The sequence below is a fragment of the Cetorhinus maximus genome, chromosome 7 (genome assembly GCF_964194155.1).
Source record: "Cetorhinus maximus chromosome 7, sCetMax3.hap1.1, whole genome shotgun sequence".
Lineage (NCBI taxonomy): Eukaryota > Metazoa > Chordata > Chondrichthyes > Lamniformes > Cetorhinidae > Cetorhinus > Cetorhinus maximus.
In genome coordinates this window covers 8,130,743-8,158,470 of record NC_135885.1, presented here as the reverse complement: position 1 = coordinate 8,158,470, position 27,728 = coordinate 8,130,743, and the positions used below count along the sequence as shown (strand labels likewise).

Here is a 27,728-nt window from a genome sequence, read left to right as displayed (position 1 = left end):
CCAGTGGGTGGCACTTATGGTCAGAAAGTTGCGAGTCTAAGTTCCAGAGATATGAGCACATCATCCAGGTTGACACAGTGCAGTATTAAGGAAGTGCTGCACTGTAGGACATGCCACCTTTCAGATGAGACATTAAGCCAAGGCTCAAACAGCTCTTTCAGATGGGAATAAAAGACTCTAGAGCCACTCTTTCAAAGAAGAATTGGGGATTTGTCCCCCAGAGAACTCTATTTATCCCTCAACAATCATCACTAAAATCCGACGATAAACCCGTGAACCTTCACCTTAGTTTTTAAAATTTACTTACATGCGAGCATAGGAAACAGGAGCAGGAGTAGGCCATTCGGCCCCTCGAGCCTGCTCCGCCATTCAATAAGATCATGGCTGATCGGTTTGTACTTCAAGTTCTACATTCCCATCTACCCCCGATAACCTTTAAATTCCCTTGCCCAACAAGAATCTATCTACCTCCCCCTTAAAAATATTCAGTGAGCCCATCTCCACTGCCTTCTGAGGCAAAGAATTCCAAACAGATTCTGTTAAGTTCGGAGAAAAGCTCTCCACTGTACAATGGCTTGAATTTATATAGTAACTTTAACATGGTACAAGCTACCCAAAGAGTGTTATCAAATAAAATTGGACACTGAGCCACATAAGGACATACTAGGACAGGTGAGAAAAAGCTTGGTCAAAGAGGTGTTTTAGGAAAAGAGAGTGGCAGAGGGGTTTAAGGGAAGGGATTCCAGAGCTTAGGTCCTGGATGGCTGGTGGGGAGCATTTGGGAAGGACAAGCGGGGAGGAGGAGGAGGAGGAGGAGAAGGGGAAACTATGGCAATTCCTAACCTCCTTCAGTCCTGGGACACTGAAACCCATTGGTTGAGATGTGCTAACTCAGAGATTAGGGCCCTGGATTTGCGCCAAATTGGGCTGATGTCCCAGTAAAATGAACATTTTTTTATATAACAGGTGAACGTTTTTAAATAAACCCCGTAGTTTTATACAATTAGTGGCAATGATCGATTGAAAAAATAAAACAGCAACATAAATAGAAAAATGCACATAAATCAGTAAGTCCCCATTGCTGATGGAACAACCACCCTGCACCTTCTCGATGGGCAGTAAGTGCTGGCCTAGCCAGCGATGCCCACAACCCATAAATGAATTTTTAAAAAAAACACTTTTTAACATGGTAAAATGTCCCAATGCACTTCACAGGGGAGTTATCAAACAAAATTTGGCACCAAGTCACTTGGGGACAAATTAGGACAGGTGATCATATGTCGGTCTAAAGGAATTAAGGAGCGTTTTTAAAACAAAAGCACAATGTAGAGAGGTTAATGGAGGGAGTTACAGAATGTAGGACCCAGGCAGCTAAAAGCACAGCCACCAATGGCAGAGCAATGAAAATGGTGGGTGTGTACATGGCCAGACACGGAGGAGTGCAGAGCCTAGGTTGTAAGGATGCAGGAGACGACAGAGAGAGATTTGTAAAGTAGGATGAGAATTTTTTTTTTTTAAAAAAGTGGTCTTGCCATATTGGGACCCAATGTAGATAAACGAGGACAAGGGTAATAATGGGTGAATGCAATTTGGCGTGAGTTAGGTTTGCAGGCAGAAGGGTTTTGGATGACCTCAACTTTATGGAGGGTGAAAGATAGTAGGCTATCCATGAGAGCATCGAAACATAGGTGATTGAGTTCCAGATTTTAACTATCCTGCGTTTGAAGGAATGCTTCCTGACATCACCCCTGAATGACCTAGCTCTAATTTTAATAATTGTGCCCCCATATTTTGGACTCCTTCCACCAAAGAAAATATTCTCTCCATCTATCTTATTGACATCTTAAATCACCTTAAAAAAACAGCTCAATTTGATCACCCCTTAATCTTCTACACTTCAGGGAATACAAGACTAGTCCATGCAACCCATCCTCATAACTTAACCCTTTTAACCTGGGTAACATTGAATCTGTGTTTCACCCACCCCTCAAAGACCAACATATCAGTTTCTTCAGATGGGGGTCTGGCTATTGCTTCATGTGTGGCAGTGCTGTACTGATAAACAAGTTAGCAAAACAAATAGCAAAACACTGGCTGCTGGAAACCTGAAATCAAAACAGGAAATACTGGATAGACTCAGCAGGTCTGGCAACATCGGCGGAGAGAGAAACAGAGCTAACGCTTCAAGTACTAGAAGAGTTTCCATTAATCTATTATGACTGGAAGAGTCATACGGACTTGAAACGTCAACTCTGTTTCTCTCTCCACAGATGCTGCCAGACTTGCTGGGTCTTTCCAGCGTTTTCTGTTTTTAATATAGCAAAAACACACACACACAAATACACAGAAGTTTAAAATCAGGTCAGCCAGCTAGTGGAGGTCTTGTGGATTCTAAATTCTGCCTGGGCTGGATTGTATCGTATGTTACAAATGGTACGGAGAAGCAGAATCCAACAGCCAACACTGTCCTGGAATATTCAAGATATTCAACCTCTAATAAATAGCTTGCTACCCCATTCTGGTGTGTGGGAATAGGGGCAGGAGCCCCTCCAACCTGCATTACCACTCAATAAGATCATGGCTGGTCTTCTTATCTTCATCAGCTCCAGTTCGCTCTGCAACCACGCTATTTGGTGTCGAAGCATCTATCGATCTCAGTCTTGAATATACTCAGCTATATAATTGTGCTGCCACAGCCAGAGAGCTCCAAAGATTTGCATCCTCAGAGTGAAGCAACTTAGAACCATAGAAAAGTTGCAGCACTGAAGGAGGCCATTCGGCCCATCTTGTCCATGCCAGCCCGAGGACACCCAGGTGCCCTTTCTAATCGCACCTTCCACTTCTCTTCACTTCAATCATAAATGTCACGTCCTGGATCCCAAGGCTATGAACCCCTACGGCGGGATTTTCTGGTCCCGCCCACCAGCAGAATTCACCTGTACCGCTGAAGTCAATGGACTTTTGGCTGGCTCACCACATTTTCCAGTCCCCCACTGCCGCAGGGCCGGAAAATCCCCGCCCTCGTTCTAGACTCTCCAGCCAGCTAGGGGGAATCAATCTCTCGGCATCTACTCTGTCAAGCCCTCGAAGAATTTTGATTATTTTTTTATTCACTTGCCAATGAGATCACCTCACATTCTTTTAAACTCCAGGGAATACAAAATCATAGGGTGTAAGAGTACAGCACAGGAGGCCTTTCATTCCATCAAGTCTGTGCTAGCTCTTACAAAGAGCAATCCAGTTAGCCTCACTTTCCTACTGTCTGTCCAAATCCCGTTTGGTGAGGAAACGAGGAGAAATTCCTTCTCTCGGAGGGCGATTAGTCTGTGGAATTCTGTCCCCCAGCCAGCGATGGAGGCGGAGTCGGCGAATACATTCAAGGTTGAGTTACAGGTTATTGATATACCAAGGATTCAAGGATTATGGGGGTGGGGGGTACGAAGACAGGAAAGTAGAGTTGAGGACACAATCGCATCAGCCACGATCTTATCAAATGTTAGAGCAGGCTTGAGGGGCCGAATGATTAACTCCTGCTCCTAGCTCTCGTGTTTTTTGTATTCTAGTGTATTTCTGCTTCAAGCATTTATCCAATTCTCGTTTGAAAGCAAATTTCAAAATTATGCCCTGCGCCACCAAGTGTGTGTATCAAAAATAGCAGTGGTTCTAGTATTGAACATTGGGCAACACTGCATACCTCCCTCCAGTCTGTAAAGCAGACATTTACCACAGATCTGTTTTCTATGTCTTAGCCAGTTTTGTATCTATGTTGCTCTTGTCCCTTGGGGTGTAATTTTGCTAACAAGCCTAATATGTGGTACTTTATCAAGCCCCTTTTGGAAGTCCATATACATGAGCTGCACTGCCCTCTCTGTTACCTCAGGTAAACTCAATCATGTAACCAGGTAAGAATGGTTAGAGGCACACAAATTTCTCAAACATGATTTGTCCTTAGCAAACCTGAGCTGGATCTCCTTTCCTATCTGTCCAAGTGGCTGTTGAATTTCTCCCATATTATTGTTTCCGAAAGATAATTCCCATCACTGACATTAAACTTGTCGTCGTCAGGTTTACCCTTCTTCCCTTTTTGAACATAGGCCCATTCTACTCTTGACCTGTCACCAGAGTGCAGCAACTCTCACCACAAGTTAGCTTTACAACCCATGATTTTTAGCTTTCCCTAGTTAGCTGGGTGACAGATATATCTGAAATCTCCACATTAAGCTACTGCAGAATCCAGGGGGAGATTGTGGCACAATGGTAGTGTCATTGAACTAGTAATCCAGAGGACATGGGTGCAAATCTCTATGGCAGCTGGTGGAATTTAACTTAAATTAATCAATCTGGAATATAAACTAATATATCACTAATTATAGTGAAGGAAATCTGCTATCCTTATCCGGTCTGACCTACATGTTACTCCAGACTCACAGCAATGTGGTTGACTCTTAACTGCCCCCTGTAATGGTCCTAGCAATCCTAAGGATCGGCAACAAATGCTGGCCTTGCCAGCAATGCCCACATCCCACAAAAAGATAAAGAAAAAAACTTAGCTAACGTTTGTCTGCCCATTACAGGATACACATTCTCTCCATGTAGGGAAAACACCCAATTTACACAAGCCTAAAGAGGAAGTTAGTCATAGCCCGGGGTCTATAGAGTAGACCATGCATTCAGTCTGTTTCCTATTCAGTCAGATAATGGTTCTCCCATCTCCATATTTCTCCATAACCTAAAACAATAAAACCTCCATCTTAAACATTTCAGCTGACACAGTTTTCAGAGTTTTGGAACAAGCAATTCTCTCACTAAGCAACGCTCAGCAGTTTCCATTAGTCTATTGGTCATAGCTGAGTCAGCAAGTAGTCCTCTCCAGACTCCTACAACCACAATCCCCAGCACAAAAACTGAAAACTACTTACAGTCGGGCGCTTCCAGCGAACGTCGGACACTAGCGCCCTCGTACAGAACAGCGATTCATTGTCAGCGATGAACAAGGGGTCCTCAAAGAGCTGGTTTCGTTGTTGGCATTCCCTCTTCAGAGCATAGAAATCCTGGCTCCCATAAGGTTTCACCGAGTCGAACATCCTTCAAACCTGTGAAGGACCAGGACACAAAATAAAGCAACGCAATGCAAAAATGTCTATCAGGCCTAGTCCTTTCTCAAATCATCCTCCCAATGAATCTAATTAAATGTCCTGTGGGAAAGGAGATATTTAACAGCTACAGGCTTAGAGGGAGTGGATGCGATGAGGTACAGTGACCTTGTCAAAACACTGCTGCTTGCATCCTAACTTGCATCAAGTTCCATTCATCCATCATTCCTGCTCCCACTGAACTTCACTGACTCCGGGTTAAGCAACACCTCAATTTTAAAATTCTCATCCTTGTTTTCAAATTCTCCCATGGCCTCATCATCCCTATCTCTGGAATCTGAATGACATCCCGAAACCTCTCCACCTCTCTCTCTCTCGATCCCCTCCTTAAAAAGCGAATCGTTTGTTGTCTAGAAAATTTGACTGAAGGATTAAAGGCCACTGTTTTTCCCAAATTCCTCTGTTAATGACTTAAACGATGGGATAGAAAGCCACTTAACCAAGTTTGTTGATACACAAAGATAGGTTGGTTTGTAAGCAGTGTAAATCTGAGCATAAGTTACAAAGAGAAATGAATAGATTAAGTGAATGGACAAAACTATGTCAAATGAATTTCAAATGTAAGTCATGTAATCCACTTTGGATCTAAAATGGTGAAAAGCTAGAAACGGTGGAGGCACAAAGAGAATTGGGTGCTGCAGGTAGATAGAGCATTAAATTGGCACTGACAGGTATAGGAAAAACGCTGATAGAATGCTGGCCTCTACATTTAGTAGACTACAATACAGGCGGTGGGGTAGAAATTATGCTATAGCTATACAAAGCACCAAATAGACTATACCTGGAGTACTGTGAGCAGTTCTGGGCACTGCACCTTAGAAAGGATAATAATGACATTGGAGGAAGTGTGGAGTAGATTTACCAGGCTGGTGACTCCCAAGGTTAAATTATGCACAGAGATTACACACACACTAAGGTTGTACACCCTGGAAATTAGAAGGTTGAAGGGTGATTTGACTGACACTTCCAAGAGATACTGATAGGGTGGGTAGAAACAACTATTTCTGCTGTTTGGAGTGTAGAACTGGGAGAGAGTTTAAAAATTAGTGTCACGCCTTTCAGGAGTGAAATTAGAAAATGTTGATACAGCAAAAGGCAGTAGAATTTGGAACATTCTTCAGCAAACAACAATTAAAGCTAAATCAACTGTACATTTTAAATCTGAGATTGATGGATTTTTGTTGTCCAAAGATATTAAGAGATATCCCTCCATGTCCTCACCCCTCCTTACCTCCGTAATCTCCTCTAGCCCCACAATCGTCCAAGATACCGGCACTCCTCTAATTCTGGCCTCTTGTGCTTTCCCAGCTATAATCTTTCCACCATTGGTGGCCATGCCTTTAGCTGCCTGGGCCTTAAGCTCTGGAATTCCCTCCCTAAACATCTCTACCTTAGTCTCCTCCTTAAAACCTACCTCCTTGACTAAGCTTTGGATCACGTGCCCATATACCTCCTAATGTGGCTTAGTGTCAAATTTTGTTTCATAATGCTTCTGTGAAGCGCTCATTGGGACAATTTATTATGTTAAAAGAGCTATATAAACATAGGTTGTTGTTGTTGATGATATGGGGTAAAGGTGGGTATATGGAAATCAATTATGACTTCGTTGAATGGCAGGACAGAGGCTAAATGGCCTCCTCCTGTTCCTATATTCCAATCAAGGTGCGAGGAAGCTGTATGCAATTTGAAGGGTTTTTGTTCAAATCACTTTCCATTTAAAGTCTCTCCAAGGGGATTTATAGAGATACCATTAGCGGTCAGCTGAATCGACTGATTTTGCAGCATCAGTAAAGAAAACTCCCATCTCCTGCAAACAGAGAGACTAATGGCCCATTAGAATAATAGACGAAGGAAGATTTTACATTGAAGTAATGGGGGTAGGGCAATGTTGGGGAAAAGAGGCAGATAGCCAAAGAGAAAGTGATCAAGCTTTCATGTATATCCCACATTTCATGACTTCAAGATGCCAGGCTTGAATATAGGCTTACTAAGCAAAGGGATATGGCAGGATTGCAGGGCAGCTCTTTAGGTAATGATGCCTAGAGTGTGACAGGATGGGACAGAGTGTACAAACATTAAAAACAACACAGCAGCAAATAGGGTCAAAGGGGGAAAATTGGTAAAAAGGCAACATTAATGGCTCTTTACTTAAATGCATGTGGTATTCAGAACAAAATAAATGAATTAGCAGCACAAATAGAGGTTAATGGGTATGATCTTATAGCCATTACGGAGACATGTTTACAAGGAGATCAAAGCTGGGAACTAAATATTCAGTGTATGTGACTTTTCAAAAGGACAGGCTGGAAAGAAAGGGTGGTAGGATAGCTTTGTTAGCATGAGTTGGAATAAATACGATAGCAAGAAAGGATCTTGGATCGGAAGATGTAGAATCCATATGGGTGGAGGTAAGAAATAACAAGGGGAAGAAGATACCGGTGGGAGTAGTCTATAGGCCCCCTAACAGTAGCTACACTGTAGGACAGAGAATAAATCAGGAGATAATGAGGGCATGTAAAAAAGGCAGTATATTATTCATGGGTGACTTTAACCTTCATGTAGAATGGGAAAATCAAATTGGCAGAGGTAACCACAGGCAAGAATTCATAGAGTGTATTTGGGACAGTTTCCTGCAACAATATGTTGTGGTTCCACCCAGGGATTAGGCTTTTTTGGATCTGGTATTGTGTAATGAGGCAGGTTTAATAAATGATCTCAGAGTAAAAGATCCCCTAGGAAACAGTGAACAGTGACATTCAGTTTGAGAGTGAGAAACTTGGGTCAGAAACAACTGTGCTAAACTTAAGTAAGGGTAATTACAAAGGAATGAGGGCAGGGTTGGCTGGAGTGGACTGGGAAAGGAGTTTAGCAGAAAAGACAGTTAATGAACAATGGCAGACATTTAAGAAAATAGTTGATGACTCACAACAAAGATATATCCCAGTGAGGAAGGATTCTAGGAAGGGGATACACCTACCATGGTTAACCAAGGAAGTTAAGGATAGTATCAAATTGAAAGAAAAAACACACAATGTGACAAAGACTAGTGGTAAGCTAGAGGATTGGGAAAGTTTAAAAAACCAACAAAAGATGACCAAAAAATAAATAAAGAGGCAGAAAATAAACTTTGAGGGTAAACTAGCAAGTAATATAAAAACAGACAGTAAGAGCTTCTTTAAATATATAAAAAGGAAGAGAGAGACCAAAGTGAACATAGGCCCCTTAGAGAATGAGGCTAGGAAAATAATAATGGGGAACCAGGAAGTGGCAGAGGAGTTGAATAAATACTTTGCATCAGTCTTCACGATAGAAGACACTAATAGCATTCCAAAAATACTAAATAATCAAGGGGCAAAGTGAAATACAATAACTATCACTAGAGAAAAAGTAATAGGGGAAACTAATGGGGCTAAAGGCCGATAAGTCACCTGGACCTGATGGGTTGCATCCTAGGATATTAAAGGAAGTAGCTGCAGAGATAGTGCATGCAGTGGTAGCAATCTTCCAAGAATCCTTAGATTCTGGAAAAGTCCCAGAGGATTGGAAAACTGCCAATGTAACACCCTTATTCAAAAATGGAGGGAGACAAAAAACAGGTAACTATAGGCCAGTTAGCTTAACATCTGTCATTGGGAAAATGTTAGAGTCCATTCTAAAGGATGTAATAGCAGAGCATTTAGAAATACATTATATAATCAAGCAGAGTCAGCATGGCTTCATGAAGGGGAAATCATACCCGATAATTTTATTATAATTCTTCAAGGAGGTAACAAGCAGGATAGATAAGGGGAAACCAGTAGATGTAATATATTTGCATTTCCAAAAGGCATTCGATAAGGTACCGCTTGTACGGCTATTTAATAAGATAAGAGCCCATGGTGTTGAGGGTAGTATATTAGCATGGATAGAGAATTGGCTAATTAATAGAAGACAGAGTTGGGATAAGGAAGGCATTTTCAGGAGTGACATAGGGATCAGTGCTGGGCCACAATTATTTACAATATATATTAATGACTTGGATGAGGGAAGTGAATATACTATCGCCAAGTTTGCGGATGACACAAAAATGGGTGGGAAGGCAAGTGGTGAGGATGACACAAGGAGTCTACAGAGGGATATGGACAGGTTAAGTGAGTGGGCAAAAACTTGGCAGATGGAATATAGGCTAGGATTTTCCCCTCAGCGATTTGAGGGCGGGGCCCGGTCGCCGAGGGGAAAATGACGCGGGCTGACATTGGGAGGAATCCCCGACGTCATCCCGGTCCCTTTAAATTTTTAGGAAGGTGGGCAGACAGCGAAATCAGCTGTCCGCCCGCTGACCTGTCAATGGCCAATTGAGGCCATTGACAGGCTAGTTAAAGTAATTAAAGACCTGCCCGGCCAACCTTAAGGCTGGTGGGCAGGCCAGGAGCCCCAGCGGGCTCCAGATTATTGACGAAACTTCATCTGCTGGCGGGATGAAGTTTCATGTCCGTTTTGTAAAAAATTAATAAAATTTATGTGTCCTTTATTAACATGTCCCATCTCGTGTGACATGACATTGTCACATGAGGGGGACATGTTAATAATTTTTTAACGTTTCTATTTTTAAAGTTTTCTGGACTGTCAGTAATCTCCCTGAGATAGCACTTTGCCTCAGGGAGCAGTGTGCTCTTTCGCGCGCATGCGTGAAAGAGCGCACTTTGACAGATGGGGATTCCCTCCCCCCCCCCGCCCCGGAACAGGAAGTGCACCGCACTTCCCATTGGGGTTGCCGCTGGGTGGGCCTTAATTGGCCCGCCCACTTAAAATGGCGGCAGGCCCCATTTCAGTGACGGGGGTCGGCTGTCTGCCCGCCGCTGAGCCGGTGGGGCCCGCACGCCATCCGAGGGCAAAATTCTGCCCATAATGTGGGAAAGTGTGAGGTTATGCACTTTGGCAGGAAGAATAGAGGAGCTGAATATTATGTAAATGGAGAAAGACTGCAGAAAGCTGCAGCACAGAGGGATTTGGGGGTCCTTGCACATGAATCACAAAAAGCTAACATACAGGTTCAGCAGGTAATAGGGAAGACAAATGGAATGTTGGCCTTTATTTCAAAGGGAATGGAATATAAAAATAGGGAAGTTTTGCTAAAACTATACAAGGCACTAGTTAGACCACACCTAAAATAACGTGAACAGTTTTGGTCCCCTTATCTAAGGAAAGATGTACTGGCTTTGGAGGCAGTCCAGAAAAGGTTCACTGGGTTGATCTTGGGTATGGAGGGATTTTCTTATGAGGAGAGGTTGAATAGGTTGGGCCTGTACTCATTGGAGTTTAGAAGAATGAGAGGCGACCTTGTTGAAAGATATATTATTTTTAGGGGGATTGACAGGGTAGATGCTGAGATTCTCTCCCCTTGTCCAGTCCCTTCCCACCTACATCCGTGATTCCTCTGACACCTTACGTCACATCAACAATTTCCAGTTCCCTGGCCCCAACCGCCTCCTCTTCACCATGGACGTCCAATCCCTCTACACCCCCATCCCCCACCAGGATGGTCTGAGGGCCCTTAGCTTCTTCCTTGAACAGAGGCCCCAACAATCCCCATCCACCACTACTCTAACCTCCGTCTGGCTGAACTTGTTCTCACACTGAACAATTTCTCCTTTAACTCCTCTCACTTCCTCCAAATAAAAGGTGTGGCTATGGGTACCCGCATGGGCCCCAGCTATGCCTGCCTCTTTATGGGGTATGTGGAACATTCCTTGTTCCAGTCCTACTCCGGCCCCCTCCCACAACTCTTTCTCCGGTACATCGATGATTACTTCGGTGCTGCTTCATGCTCTCGTCGGGACCTGGAAAAATTTATTAATTTTGCTTCCAATCTCCACCCCTCCATCATCTTCACATGGTCCATCTCTGACACTTCTCTTCCCTTCCTTGACCTCTCTGTCTCAATTTCTGATGATAGACTGTCCACCAATATCCATTACAAGCCTACCGACTTCCACAGCTACCTCGACTACAGCTCCTCACACCCCGCTTCCTGTAAAGACTCCATCCCATTCTCTCAGTTCCTTCGCCTCCGTCGCATCTGTTCTGATGACGCTACCTTCAAAAACAGCTCCTCTGACATGTCCTCCTTCTTCCTTAACCGAGGTTTTCCATCCACGGTCGTTGACAGGGCCCTCAACCGTGTCCGGCCCATATCCCGCGCATCCTCCCTCACGCCTTCTCCTCCTTCCCAGAAACATGATAGGGTCCCCCTTGTCCTCACTTATCACCCCACCAGCCTCCGCATTCAAAGGATCATCCTCCGCCATTTCCGCCAACTCCAGCATGATGCCGCCACCAAACACATCTTCCCTTCACCCCCCTTGACGGCATTCCGTAGGGATCGTTCCCTCCGGGACACCCTGGTCCACTCCTCCATCACTCCCTACTCCTCAACCCCCACTTATGGCACCTCCCCATGCCCACGCAGAAGATGCAACACCTGCCCCTTCACTTCCTCGCTCCTCACCGTCCAAGGGCCCAAACACTCCTTTCAAGTGAAGCAGCATTTCACTTGCATTTCCCCTAACTTAGTCTACTGCATTCGTTGCTCCCAATGCGGTCTCCTCTACATTGGAGAGACCAAACGCAAACTAGGCGACCGTTTTGCGGAACACCTGCGGTCTGTCCGCAAGAAAGACCCAAACCTCCCTGTCGCTTGCCATTTTAACACTCCACCCTGTTCTCTTGCCAACATGTCTGTCCTTGGCTTGCTGCATTGTTCCAGTGAAGCCCAACGCAAACTGGAGGAACAGCACCTCATCTTCTGACTAGGCACTTTACAGCCCTCTGGGCTGAATATTGAATTCAACAACTTTAGATCTTAAATTCCCCCTCCCCCCATCCCCACCCCGTTTCTTTTCCCCCCCCACCCGCTTTTTTTTCAATAATTTATATAGATTCTTCTTTCCCCATCTATTTCCATTATTTTTAAATCTAAAACTAAAACCTTTAGTCTTTCCACCCCACCCCCACTAGAGCTGTACTTTGAATATCCTGTTTTCCATTCGTAATTAGCACTTTTCTCAGACAAAGACCACCACCTTCAACACCTCTTTGACCCTTTTGTCTGTGACATCTTTTGATTATTATCTGCTCACACCACACCCTCAATGTGTCTCTTCCCCCCACCCACCCCCCCCACCCCCCCCACCCACCTTAAACCAATTTATATTTCTCCCTTGTTGAAACTATGCTGCAGTTCTGCCGAAGGGCCATGGAGGCTCGAAACGTTGACTGATTTCTTCTCCGCCGATGCTGCCAGACTTGCTGAGTTTTTCCAGGTAATTCTGTTTTTGTTTTGTTTTGGATTTCCAGCATCCGCAGTAGCTTTTAGCTTTTTGTTTTTATAGATGCTGAGAGGTTGTTTCCCCTTGTGGGAGAGTCTAGGACAAGAGGGCATAATCTCAGAGTAAGGGGTCACCCATTTAAGACAGAGGTGAGGAGGAATTTCTTCTCTCAGGGGGTAGTGAATCTGTGGAATTCTTTACCGCAGAGGGCTATAGAGGCTGGGTCATTAAGTATATTCAAGGCTGAGATAGGCAGATTTTTAATCAGTAAGGGAATCGAGGGTTATGGGGAAAAGGCAGGAAAGTAGAATTGAGGATTAGCAGATCAACCTTGATCTCATTGAATGACGGAGCAGACTCGATGGGCCAAATGGCCTACTTCTGCTCCTACGTCTTATGGTCTTATGGTCTAAGACAACCCAAAACACCTCATAGCCAAAGAAGTACATTTGAAAGTGTAGTCACTGTTGTAACATACAGCCAATTTCCACACAGCAAGCTCCCACAAACAACAAAGAGGTGAAGATCAAATGATCTGTTTCAATGATACTGGTTGCCAGATAAATGCTGTTCAGGAGAGAACTGCCCCTTGCTCTTCTTCAAAACAGTGCCATGGGATCTTTCTCATCATTTCACATGTGAAATGGGAGGTGGGATTTTGGCTTAGTATCTCATCTGAAAGACAACACCTCTGGCAGTGCAGCACTCCCTCGGTACTGCACTGAAGTGTCAGCCTAGATTATGGATTTTATCTCTGGAGAGGGGTTTGAAGCCCTGACTTGCTCATTCCTATGCCCATTTGATCTTATTAATCCTTCAACTTTGACCTTTTATAATGTTCCTGTTGCCACCCATGTGGAGACAGCACAGACAACGTGTACCCCAATCTCAAGACCTCCTATAGGGCTTGTGGCTTCCCAAACCACATGTGCCTGGGGGTTGAGGAATGGATTGCTCATGGGACCAATGGGATTATTCCTCTTCAATTATCAAATGAGAGCAATCTTTATCAATTCAATACTTGAAGTTTTAAAAATTTTTTTATGGCAAGTGGGCCAGCATATGTTGCCTATCCCGAATTGCTCTTCTAATCCCTAACTGAGTAGCTTGCTAAACCATTTCAGGGGGCAGTTAAGAATGAACCACATTGCTGTGGATCTGGAGTCACATGTAGGCCAGACCGGGTAAGGACAGCAGATTTCCTTCCCTAAAGGACATTAGTGAACCCGATGGGTTTTTAAAACAAAAAAAATGATAGTAGCCATGGACACCACTACTGAGACTTGCTTTCAATTCCAGTTTTGTGAACTGAATTTAAATTCCATCAGCTGCTGTGATGGGATTTGAACCCATGGCCAGAGGCCTGGAGCCTCTGGATTACTCGTGACTTTACCACTAGCTAACTATCTCCCTCAAATACAAAATCAGTGAACAAATATGTCATTGAACTCATGAACAAAAGCATTTTAACTGAGACACATTTGCTAAGTCAGATTGGGAGCAACAGAAATAGTTAGGGTGTGGGGGAACAGCAAGATTTACAATGGGGAATGGGCCAGGTTAAGATAGTGCCTTGTACAGGATGCTCAATGGGGAGTTAACATTACACAGACGGGTACAAAAAAATTCAACACAGCTAATTTAAGTTTCTCTTGCAGTAATGCTAATGGGGTTTAAGTTTATCTTTTTGTGAGGGCTTTACTGCCACCAATTGCTGGCTCCAGGTTCTTGGACAAGCAACGGAAAGCCAGGTACAATAAGTTAACATTGACCTATGACCCAAAATGAATCTGACAAGGGGTTGCCATTGCTGGCAGCCTCAGGAATGGGCAGCACATGGACTCCAATGTTAAAAGCAGCGCCCCATACTCAGCAAACCGTGTGACTGAGGAGTTGAATGTTGGAGGAGATCCAGTGTCTTGCTGGTTCAATTGCAAAATTACAAAATAATAGAAGGAAGGAAGAGGTGTGTGTGTGTGGGGAGGATGACTTTAAATTTAAAGAAAAGTGACCTTTGTGCAAAATAAAGATAATATATTTGTTTCAAATCGAACTCACAGGAAGTAAACTCTACAGTCGACAACACCCAACTTGAAGAGAAGTAGAGAAAGAGTTTTAATATGTGTTTTGCCTTGTGGTTTAAGGCAGTATTTATTGCCCATCCTTAATTCATAGACGTGAAACTGAAACCTTGCTGCCCTCTTGGGCGGATGGAAAAGATCCTACAGCATTACTTTGAAGAAGTTCTGTGACTGCACTGCAAAGACCAGCATATCACGATCAAGATGACTGTTCAGAACAGACAGGCGCAGATTGAGGTTGTCCCATCAGCTTCTGCCCTCATCATCGAAACTCTTAAGGAACCACCCCGTGACAGGAAAAAGTAAAAGAACATTAAACACAGTGGTGGCATCACCTTTGATGAGGTGGTTAATATTGCCATGAGGGAGTTCTCCCTCATGTACTGACCAATACCTATCCCTCAGCTAACATAAAATAAAATAATGATCGGTTCATGTATCGCCTTGATGTTTGTGGGAGCTCGTTGTGTGAAAAATGGCTACAATTGGCCCCACTTGCATTGGAATTCAAAAAGGTACTTCATTGGCTGTGAAGTATTCAAGAAGTCCTGAGGTTCTAGAATAGAATTATGGATTGGTTACATCACTGAAGGAGACCACTCGGCCCACTGAACCATTCCGGTCTCAGCAAGCAAGCCAGCCTCACTCCCCTACCTTTTCTCCATAGCCTTGCAAGTTTTTCCCTTCAGGTGCTTATAGAGTTCCCTTTTGAAAGTCAAAAGATTGAATCTGCTACCACCACCTTTTCAGGCAATGCAACCCAGATCTTAACCACTCACTTATGCCTTTCATTCTTATGCCAACAACTTTCAATCGGTCTCCTCTGGTTTTTGATCATTCCACCAGTGGGAGTAGTTTCTCTCTATCTGCTCTGTCTAGACCCTCTCATGATTTTGAACACCACAATCAAATCTCTTCTTCTCTGAAGAGAACAATCCCAGCTTCTCCAATCTATCCTCACAACTGAAGTCCCTCATCCCTGGAACCATTCTTGTATATTTTGCACCCTCTCCAAAGCTTTCATGCTCTTCCTAGAGTCCAGTGCTCAGAATTGGGCACACTGCTCCAGTTGAGCATATGAAACCCAGGGTCCTGCAAACCTTTTTACCACTTTCTCATCCTGCCCTGGAAGATTCTGTACAAATAAATGCCTTCTTTCTAATTTCTCTGAATTCAGATATCACTCCATGGACAACAGCTTTTCGGTCATGCGGCTACTGTGGAAGCTGCCTCCCTATCTCTGTCACATCCTTCAGCTGCAGAACTGCCTCCCTGTCTTTATACCTTTCAACTCCTTTACGATACTCCATTAACCCTACTCCTTTGACCATCTACACGATGCACTGCAGCAACTCGCCAAGTGACCACCCTCCAAACAGGAACAGCACCACTTGCAAGTTCCTCTCCAAGTCACACGCCATCCTGGCTTGGAACTATATTGCTATTCCTTCACTGTCGCTGGGTCAAAGTCCTGGAACCCCCTCCATAACAGCACTGCGGGTGTACCTACACCACATGGACTGCAGCGGTTCAAGGCAGCAGCTCACCACCATTTTTCCAAGGGCAACTAGAGATGGGCAACAAATGCTAACCTTGCCAGGAACTCTCACATGCCATGGAAGAATATTAAAAAAAAAACTTTTATCACCTGTCCTAAAGAAATGCAACTTATTCAGCATAACTTTATTTTTGCATTTGCTATTGGGTCAAAGGAACTGTATATTTCCCCACCACACTCACAGTCAAACTGGAATGGACCAAATGCCCCTCCCCATCTGTGCTTACCTTGTGCTAACACTCAGTAAATATTGCATCATGTACAACCTTTCTACAAGTGAAACAAATTATTCACCTTCAGAAGGTTAACATTGTTGAGCTGAGGTGGGTGGGGAGGCTACACTTTGTCAACAAAACCAAATTATGTTTTACACTAAAATAACAAGCCAAAAGACACATTAAGGGCGATGGTGAGTAGGTGCAATTGTAAAACTCCATCTTGAATAGAGGTCAATTGAAAGATCAGGTCATCTTAGGAATCAGGCACTAGCTGACCATCTGCCCACTCCTCCACCCAAAACCACACAACAGATCATAAGTAGCTCTAAACATAGGTCTTCCAACATATGAAGAGGGTACTAAACTAAATGATCAATGGTACATGACCTTGTCATAATATAACCTGCTGGTATTCCCACATGAAAGCCAGGCAATGACCATGTCCAACAAGGGAGAACCTAACCATCGTCCCTTGACATTCAATGGCATTGCCATTGCTGAATCCTCCACCATCAACATTCTGGGGGGTTATCACTGACCAGAAACTAAACTGGACCAGCCAGCTAAATACTGTGGCTACTGAGGCTGGGAATTCAGCAGTGAGTAACTCACCTCCTGACTCCCCAAAGCCTGTCCACAATCAACAAGGCACAAGTCAGGAGTGTGATGAAACAATCCCCACTTGCCTGGATGACTGTGGCTCCAACAACACTCAACATCAGCCAGGACAATGCAGCCCACTTGACTGGCACCCCATCTGCCACCTTCAATGTTCAATCCCTCCACCACCAGTGCACAGTGACAAGAGTGTGTACCATCTGCAGGATGCACTGCAGCAACTCACCACATCTCCTTTGACAGCACCTTCCAAACCTGTGACTTCTACCACCTAGAAAGACAAGGGTGAACATATGGGAACACCACCACCTGCAAGTTCCCCTCCAAGTCACTCATCACCCTGACTTGGAAATATATTGCCGTTCCTTCACTGTCGTTGGATCAAAATCCTGGAACTCCCTCCCTAACAGCACTGTGGGTGTACCACAGGGGTGCAGCAGTTCAAGAAGGCAGCTCACCACCAGCTTCTCAAGAGCAATTAGGAATGGGCAATAAATGCTGGCCTTGCCATTCCAAGAATGAACAAGAAAAAGCATTTAGTTATCACAGGGGAAATTTTTAAACCTTAAAACCCCAAAAAAATGTGCAGTTTGTAGCACTGAATTTAGAATGTCCTCCCTGCGGGTACATCTGAATGGTAAAAGACTTGACAGCGACGAAATTAGGACACATTCCAGGAAAACTTTGATTGTGACACTTTCTTTGGCTAGCTTTCTGATACTTTGGAGTTATGCGTTTATACTGAAGTTAATCCTGTGGAGGTGGTGATACATTGAGAATGAAATACTTTAGATGAATTTCAGCACAACTTCATAGGGTTCAGTGAATCCAACTCCAGATGCAGTGCACCAATTTGTGATCAAGCTCCTTCACAATGTTCAGCTGTGATAGTCCTGGACAGCGTTACAAACTCAGAACATGTAGTAAAGTGGAGGTTAGGGACAGACTTCGGGAGAATGTGGGCAGACTGCTGAAATAAGTGGACACATGGCAGATGAAATTTAAATGCGGAGAAGTGTGAGGTGATGTGTTTTCATAGGAAAAAGAAATATAAACTTGTTAATCAGGGTGTTATGGGGAAAAAGCAGATAAAGTGGGGCTATCCGGTGAGGAAAAAGGTTGGACAGGTTGGGCCTATTTCCATGAGAGGCGATCTTATTGAAATATGTAAAACCGTAAGGGACCTTGATGGAATGGATGCTGAAAGGATGTTTCCCCTTGTGGGAGCGACCAGAACCAGGGGACACAGTTTAAAAATAAGGGGTCTTCCAGTTAAGATGGAGATGAAGAGAAATTTTTCCTCCCCAAGGCTTGTGAGGCTGTGGAACTCTCCTCCCCAGAGTGCGGTGGGGGCAGGGTCACTGAATATTTTTAAAGGCCAAGTTACATTGATTCCCTTCCTAGTCAAGAACCTAAGGGTATCAGGGGAAAGCAGCATAGTGGTACTGAGGCCACAATCAGATCAGCCATGATCTTGTTGAATGGCGGAGCAGGCTTGAAGGGCCGAATGGCCTACTCCTAATTTGTATGTTCGCATGTAAATGGTGTCAGGTCACAGGTCAGATCTTACTGAATGGTTCAAGGGGATAAATGGCCCCCTCCTGTTCCCATATCCATTCTTTTCTTTCCATTGCTCAACTAAATGGTACAATTTTAAAGGGGGCGCAAGGACAGAGAGAGAGAGAGAGAGAAAAATGTGTATAACACATGATTTTGAAGGTGGCTGTTCAAATTGAGAAGACTGTTAAAAATAACAAACCCATGGAATCCTTGACTCTATTAACGGATGCATAGAAAACAAAAAAAACAAGGAAGCTATGCTAAATCTTAATAAAATACTGGTTAGGCCTCTTGTGCTTGACCTTTTTTAAAAATGCAGTGAAGTGAGTTGTTGTGATCTAGAATGCACACAAGGTGTGCTGGAAGCAGATTCAATGGTAACTTTCAAAAGGGAACTGGATACTTCAGAAGCGGAAATTTTCAGGCCTATGGAGGGGAAAAGAGACAGGGGAGTAGGACTATTGGATTAGCCCTTTCAAAGAGGTGAAGGCCTCCTTTTGTGTTGTAGCTACACATTCAGAAAACAATCTCTCAGTTTCAGCTCCCAGGTCCTTCCCCGTTAGCACCAGCAGGTGTGGGATTCACCAGAAGTGCATTAATTTACCAATTATAAACGGATAACTTTTGTTTTTGAAAACGATTCAGGAGGGCTAAAAAGATGAGGTGGTACGATGGAATCAACACCATAACCAAACACGCTGACAAAGAGCCACACCCTAGCATTAAAAATAAAAGCAAAATATTGCAGATGCTGAAAATCTGAAATAAAAGCAGAAAGGTCTTGAAAAGACGCAGCAGATTTGGCAGCATCTGTGGAGAGAGAGAAACAGAGCTAACGGCCGGAATTTTCCAGCCCCTTCACATCGGTGGGAACTTCCAGTCCCGCCTACGTGAACGGAGATTTCAACGGCTCACCGGCCCCACCGTGGGGGGGAACACGCCACGATGGGCTGGAAAATTCCGGCCAACGTTTTGAATTGAATGTGACTATTCTTCGGTCCGAAGAGGTCATATTCGACTTGAAATGTCAACCCTGTTTCCCTCTCCACAGCTACTGCCAAATCCACTTAGGTTTCTTCGCACTTGTTTTTATTACAGAGACATTACCAGTTTCGCCTCTTCGGAAAGTAAGTTGACTGATTGCACACTTCAAACATTGGCTAACAGACAAGACGCAAAGCTTGAAGATACTTAACATGTGACATTCTATTGGCCACGATTTTGACAGATTGGTGAACCAGTTAAAATGAATGTGTTAAGACCGACTGAATGAATCACTTGCCAGCAGTAAGCTGTTCCTCACTATGGAGGCTTGCGCGTACAGGATTCTAATGTACTATTCCAAACCCATTTCCTTTTACTGTTAACTAAAGATTCATACCAGGGACCTGCTTCCATCTCAAGGATTAGACCTACATTCAAGACATGCTCCAGAAGGTTCCCACGAGCGATCACTTGCACCCTCCAAGGGAATGACCAGATTGAGCAACCTTCTGAGGACCTGATACCCCCACAATCAATATACAAGAGAGTCACCACTGACTTAGCTACTGAACGGGAGCAGCCATCTCAACAAAGCATGGGTACCAAGAGCACCTGGGGGGATGGTAGCAGAGTGATAATGTTACTGAACTAGCAATACAGAGGCCCAGGCCTCCGGGGGCTTGAGTTCAATTCCCACCAGCGCAGCTGGGGGAAATTTAAATTTATTTAATAAATGTGGAATAAAATGCTGCTCTCTTTACTCGCGATCAGGAAACCACCAGATTGTTGCTCAAACCCATTCACTAATGCCCTTTCGGGAAGAAAATCTGCTGTCCTTACCTGGTCTGGGATAGCATGTAATGTGGTTGACTCTTGACTGCCCTCTGAAATGGCCTAGCAGATCACCACCTCATGCCCATGGGAAATTAGGGATGGACAACAAATGCTGGCCTTGCCAGCAGCGCTTGTATCCCTAAAACAAGTATTAAAAAAAGCCTCCTGACACTTTGAAGCTTTTCCACAAGGCTCCCACCACAGTCAGGGCCTCTAGATCAGAGCTCCTGCTACTGGACTCAACACTATCTCCATCAAACTACAGCTGCAGTGTATATGAACAACTGAAGAGAGCCATTCGAGAGAGCATCAAGAACTAGAGGACGCTGATTCAAAATAGTTGGCAAAAGGGGTAAAAGCGATGTGAAGAAAAATTTTTTCACCCCGAGGGTGGTTGGAGTCTGCAATGAACTTCCTAAGAGGGTGGTGGAGGCAGGTTCGATCGAGGTATTCAAGAGGGAATTGGGTTGCTATCTGAAAAGAAAGAACGTGCAAGGTTACGGGTATAAGGCAAGGGATCGGGACGAGGTGGAATGTTCTTTCAGAGAGCCAGTGCAGACTCAGTGGGCTGAATGGCCTCCTTCTGCACTGTAAAGATTCTGTGAATGTGCTGCAGCAAATCACCAAGGTTACCTATCAGCATTTCTCTCCACTGCACCTTCCGCAACCAATTGTGGCAATATCATGGAGACACCCATCAACTCCAAATCATACAGCACTCTGACATGGACATACATAGCCTCTGGGTCAATATTCTGGAATTCCCTCCCCAAAGACATTGTGGGAACACCAGCACAAGGGCTGCAGTGGTTCAAGAAGGTGGTTCCCCCGCCACTTTCTCAAGCAACAAATGCAGCCTTGCCATCAAAATCACAAGAATAAATTTTAAAAACACTATTAATAAAACAAAACAAGGAAGGAATGAAGGTTGTATGAGGAGAGCGAGAACAAAAGACGCAGACTAAGAGAAGTACCCTGAAACGTAAGATTCTGAAGGGTAGACACAGAGCAATGGCAAATAACTGTAGTACTTTGCCAAGCAGAATTGTGGACCAATCCAATGGAAGTCCATGGGGAGCAGGTGGGAAAGTGGAGTTAAGGCACTAGGTCTGCCTTGATCAAACTGAGTGGCAGAGTAGGCTTCAGGGGGTAAATGGTCTACTCCTGCTCCTATTTCTTATGTTCTTCTGTTCAGAGTGAGAGGAAGAGAGCACGACAGGTGAGCTTGATCCGAAGATGACAAGCTTATTTCTTACCTCCTTTCTGGGATTCAGAAGAGTGTAAGAAACAGAAGCATGGATAGGTCATAACGGTCCCTCAAGCCTGCTCCACCATTCAATACGATCATGGTTGATCTTTTACCTCATCTCCATTTTCCCACCCTATTCTCAAATTTTTACAGTGCAGAAGGAGGCCATTCGGCCTATCGAGTCTGCACTGCCTCTCTGAAAGAGCATTCCACCTGCCTTATCCCCATAGCCTTGCACATTCTCTCTTTTCAGATAGCAATCCAATTCCCTTTTGAATACCTCGATCGAACCTGTCTCTGCCACCCTCTCAGGAAGTTCATTCCAGACTCCAACCACCCACTGAGTGAAATAAATTTTCCTCACATCACATTTACTCTTTTTGCCAATTATTTTGAATCTATGCCCTCTAGTTCTTGATGCTCCCTTGAGTGGGAGCAGTTTCTCATTATTTACCCCGTCTCCTCTTATCCTTCTTTTCTCCAAGGAAAACAGTCCCAACTTCTCCAATCTATCCTCATAACTACAGTTCTTTATCCCTGGAATCATTCTTATGAATCTCCTCTGTACTCTCTCCAATGCCTTCACATCCTTCCTCTAGTATGGCGCCCAGAACTGGACACAACACTCCAGATAAGGCCTAACTAGTGTCTTATACAAGTTTAACATGGCCTCCTTACTCTTGTGCTCAGTACCCCTATTAATAAGGCCTAAGATACTATATGCTTTACTAACTGCTCTCTCAACATGCCCCGCCATCTAAGGAAATCCCTCAATTCTCTTAGAGTCCAAAAATCTATCAACCTCTGTGTCAAATATAATCAACAACTGAGTATCCACAGCTCTGTGGGGTGGACAATTCCAAAGATTCACAGCCCTCAGAGTGAAGAAACTTCTTATCTCAATTGCAGATGGGAATCCCTTATTCTGAGACGAAGCCCTGTTTCTAGACTCTTCAACTTGGGGGAAACAGCCTCTCAATATCTACCCTGGTGGGCCCTCTTAAGATTTTTATGCATTTCAATAAAATCACCTTTCATTCTTCTGAACTCCAGAGAATGCAGACCCATTTTACTCAATCTTGACATGATCAATACAAGAAAGAACATAAGATAAAAGCATAAAACTGCAGATGCTGGAAATCCAAAACAAAAACAAAAATATCTGAAAAAACTCAGCAGGTCTGGCAGCATCTGCGGAGAGGAACACAGTTAATGTTTCGAGTCCGAATGACCCTTCGACAGAACTAAGTAAAAATAGTTCTGTTGAAGGGTCATTTGGACTCGAAACGTTAACTGTGTTCCTCTCCGCAGATGCTGCCAGACCTGCTGAGTTTTTCCAGGTATTTTTGTTTTTGTCATAAAAACATAAGAACTAGGAGCAGGAGTAGGCAATTCAGCCCCTCGAGCCTGCCCGGCCATTCAATATGATTGTGGCTGATCTCATTTCAGCCTCAACTCCAATTTCCCGCCCTCTCCCCATAACCTTTCAACCCGTTACTAATTAAAAATCGGTCCATCTCCTCCTTAAATTTATTCAGCGTCCCGGCATCCACTGCACTCTGAGGTAGTGAATTCCACAGATTCACGACCCTTTGAGAAAAGTAATTCCTCCTCATCTCTGATTTAAATCTACCACCCCTTAGCCTAAAACTATGGTGACCTTCCTCCATTTTAGAAGCAGCACTTTACAGGAAACTAAGAGTGTGGAGAGGTCACAACGCTTTCTTTGAGGACCGCTTTACAATGAGAGCAGATGTTTGGTTTTTGTTCATTCATCACACTGACCTCTGCACTCGGGTATTACTTATTTACTATTGGTGGATTATGTACAAATCGCCATTTGGCCAAAAAGATTGCAAAGTAATGGATTGCATGAAGAACTTTGAGACATTGTTAAGTGCTGATATATGGGGTGATACAAATGCAAATCTTTAATTGAACATCATCATCCTCAATGCAGGGAAGGATATGTTTTGCAAAAACTGAAGTGCTGTCAATTACCAGATATCTGTTATTCAGTGGTGATGGTTAAGGGATAAATATTGGCCAGGACACAGGGGAGAACTCCCCCGCTCTTCTTTGAAATAGTGCCACGGGACCTTCAATGGCCACCCAAGAGGGCTAACGGGGCCTCAGTTTAACATCTCATCTGAAAGAGGACAACCTCGACAGTGCAGCGCTCTTCGGACAGATCATCTGCTCAATTGTCTGAATTTCTGACTCAAACAAGACAAGACAGCCACCTGCTGAGCCATGGGTGAAATGGGGAGAGAAGGGCAATGGGTGTGGGGGAAAGTGATCCAAGTGTGAACACATCTCCGTCTCCTATGAATTAAAGCTAGCAAACTTACACATGGCATGAATATTTACAAATTCACAGGGCTAACTATTCCATCATGCAGGACCGGACATTATGTGGGATGTCTGCCATGCTTCTCCTGCCCACTTCAATCACATAAAATACCACATTGTCAGATTCTTAAATGCAAACTAAAATTTATTACAAGCTAGTGATTACAGAGGCAGGGAAATGTAGCCAGAATTACAGTACAGTACATGACTTCCCATTTAAACTGCTTCAGAAGCAAATCTTTGAACCTAGCGTTTGGTGAAACGTTGCCGAAATCTTTTTGGCACTACAGGGGGCCTTTTGACATCTCAGCAAAGAAACATACAAACCAGGGAAACAGAGAGATGGTGGGAATATTTGGATTTTGGGCCTCCAAAGGGCTTATTTTTGTTCAAGAGCAAGGATGTTGTATCCAAATGCTAGCAAGGCACACTGAGCTTATCTAAAACACTGCTGCCCTTACCCTGTCTTGTACCAAGCTCCGTGAATCCATCACTCTTGCACTCGCTGACTTGCATTGGCTCCCATTCCAGCGAGCACAAGGGTGATGGCAGAATGGCATTTGGTGTAGGTTAAGACAAGAACAGCATGGATGACCTCAAGTTTACAGAGTCTAGAATATGGAGGACCAAGGAACACTTTTTTTAAAGAAAGAAAGAGAGTGGCGTTTAGAAGAATGAGAGGCGACCTTATTGAAACATATAAGACTCTTAAGGGGCTCAACAGGGTAGATGTTGAGAGGTTGTTTCCCCTTGTGGGAGATTCTAGGACCAGAGGGCATTACCTGAGAGTAAGGGGTCGCCCATTTAAGGCAGAGATGAGGAGGAATTTCTTCTCTCAGAAGGTAGTGAATCTGTGGAATTCTTTACCACAGAGGGCTGTAGGGGCTGGGTCATTAAGTATATTCAAGGCTGAGATAGAGAGATATTTTTAATCAGTAAGGGAATCAAGGGTTATGGGGAAAAGGCAGGAAAGTGGAGTTGAGGATTATCAGATCAGCCATGATCTCATTGAATGGCGGAGCAGACTCGATGGACTGAATGGCCTACTTCTGCTCCTACGTCTTATGGTCTAAAGAGAGTGGTGGTGAGGTGGCTGATGGAAAATCTAGAATATTCTAAGACCATATGTGGGTTTCTGCCACATTGTACTCCTAAATATTGCAGTGGGGGGAGGGAATGGTAATGAACGAATGCCAACACTGCTTCCTGATCCTCAAACCTTGATCAGGAAAGGGGAATCTGGATTTCCAGGTGTTCCCATTTTAAACGGTTTCTGGAACACACCATCTTCTACCAATCCCTCTCCAAATGGCAGATTGGTTGCCAAGGCCAGGAGTTGGGATACGAAGTGAGACAGAATTCACAGGCCTTGTTTCCACATGAAGCAGTATGATCAGGGTGGAATTCAAATGGCAAATGCTAGTCTCAGACCACATCAACTCGATGGGCCGAATGGTCTCCTTCTGTGCTGTTACGAATCTTTGACCAATTGTCGCTAAATGGCCAGCCTGCTCAGAAACGGGTCTCTTTGTGTCACTGGCACTAGTGGGTGTCCTTCTCACCCACTTCCCCTTTCCAAAGGAGATTGCCACTCAGCTCCTTTCGAGAGGAATTCCTCAGCCTGTTTATCTATCACTCATTCTTGTTTAAAAGTGGATGAGACTAAGTTCAGAAGACTGCCGCCAGGTTTCTTTTTTATTCATTCATGGGATGCAGTGTCGCTGGCTAGGCCAGCATTTATTACCCATCCCTACTTGCCCTTGTTCAGAGGGCAGTTAAGAGCCAACCACATTGCTGTGGGTCTGGAGTCACATGTGGGCCAGACCAGGTACAGTTAGTGAACCGATGGTCACCATTAGACGTTTTAATTTCCAGATGTTTATTGAATTCAGATTCCACCATCTGCCGTAGCGGGATTCGAACCTGGGTCCCCAGAGCATTACCCTGGGTCTCTGGATTATTACTCTAGTGACAACACCGCTATACCATCACCTCCCCTGAGGGTGCACTGGTCAGGAAGCACTGAACTTTGCAACCTCGAGAAAGAAAAGTGGCCCCAAGTGGGTTTACTAATCCTCCATGATTGGCCTGGCGCAGGGAAGGGAAAAAAAAATTTCCTCGTGGTCAGTGAAGCAAAATGGGAGATGTCAGATCAGCCACCTGGTATATGGCATCTAATATTCAATTCCATTCCAGCTCATGGAATTAAATATCAGGAACTAACCATAAAGGAGTTTGGATGTTCACTGAATAGATTTCTTATGCAAGGAAGGTGGATGTCCCAATGGAAATTCCTGCGCAGGCTATATTGTTATTCACTGGTACAGCCCAGTCTTCCATTTGCCGTTTCCCCTCATCATTTAATAGAGAGCCTTCACTATCACAATGGATGCTGGGATGCCCCTTCCTCCATTGCATTCAGAGCATTAACTACAAAAGAAAGACATGGATTTATATAGCGAATCTCGTGATTTCAAAACATCCCAAAGCGCCTTCAACCCAATTAAAAATATTTCAAGTGGGGTCACTGTTGTAGGGCAGAGAACGCGGCAGCCATTTTGTGCACAGCAAGCTCCAACAAACAGGAATGTGATACTTTCGGATAGGTCTGCACACTAAGGGCAGAGGGTTGAAAGAGAGAGAAACTTTCAAAAAATAGTTTCACAGCAATCTGAAATTAAAGCGAAACACACTTTAATTAAAATAAATTTAAGCTTTTCAAGAAATCTATCTGCTTAAATAAAAAGCCCTTTAAATGCTCTTTTATTCTCTCAAAAGTAGTTAGTTCCTTCAATTTCCAGACTTCCGGCAATAAAATAGATACTTCAGTTAGAAAATTAAGTATCTCAGTAAAAGCTTCAGTGGGTTCAAAATTAAAGAATATGGTTCTTCAATTACAGGAATGCATAAAAGTTTTTTTTAAGTTAAAATTAGAAGTTAGATACTCCGAGACAAGACCTTATTCAGGACATACTTTGAAGTTAACATGGCGTTTGCCACCTGCCTGATTTTGACCATAACAGTCCTGTAATGATATGTCCATTTGGAAATGAGAGACATTCCCTCACCACACTGTGCTGCATCAATGCTGCAATTAGCCAAATGAAGGATAAAGTCTGCAAAATGGAGTTTGCAAGTCGGTTAAAACATTTCAAAACCTTCCTATGAAAAGTCGTTTTAAACTTGCAAGGCCACTACCTATTTCAGCAAAACTTTGGCTGAACCTCCCAAATCCACAGCCTCCAGCACTGAATGCATGGGAGCAGCATCACCTCCAAGCCCTTATATCATCGTGATTTGGAAGTATATCTCCAGATATTGCAAGTACTTCAACTCTAATTAAACACAAAAGCAACAGTCCAACAGGAGGTTACTTTCCAAACATTTGCAGAAAGCAAAATTCCTGGAGTTTTAAATGGCAAGGTGGGTGATGATGTGCAAGAATCAGATTTAGATGTTCAGCATCAGTCCAAAAACAAAGTAGATTCGGACAGATCAGTTTTCGCAATAAATGCAAACAGTTGCCACACCCAAGAGGCAGATATATCACTGTCGCTGGGTCAAAATCCTGGAACTCCCTCCCCAACAGCACTGTGGGTGCACCTACACCACATGGACTGCCGCGGTTCAAGAAGGTGGCTTGTCACCACCTCCTCAAGGGCAACTAGGGATGGGCAGTAAATGCTGGCCAAGTCAGCCCACTTTGGCTGTAAATGGATCACTCTGCCCCTGATCATTCCCTGTGCTATTTACCATATCGATGAGGCTTGACACAGAACACCAGCAAGCTGTCCAACCCTCAATCGCCCCACAA

The 27,728-nt window shown here is 44.0% G+C and overlaps 1 protein-coding gene across 1 annotated transcript in view; it reads right to left on the bottom strand.

Annotated features, from left to right (window-relative positions):
- Positions 1-27,728, bottom strand: part of capn5a (calpain 5a) — a 109,443-nt gene that overhangs the window by 56,371 nt on the left and 25,344 nt on the right. Inside the window, exon 2 of the mRNA XM_078545042.1 lies at positions 4,920-5,093. Within this exon, the coding sequence (XP_078401168.1) occupies positions 4,920-5,084 (165 nt within the window). The 5' untranslated portion in view covers positions 5,085-5,093. The remainder of the gene's footprint in view (positions 1-4,919; positions 5,094-27,728) is intronic.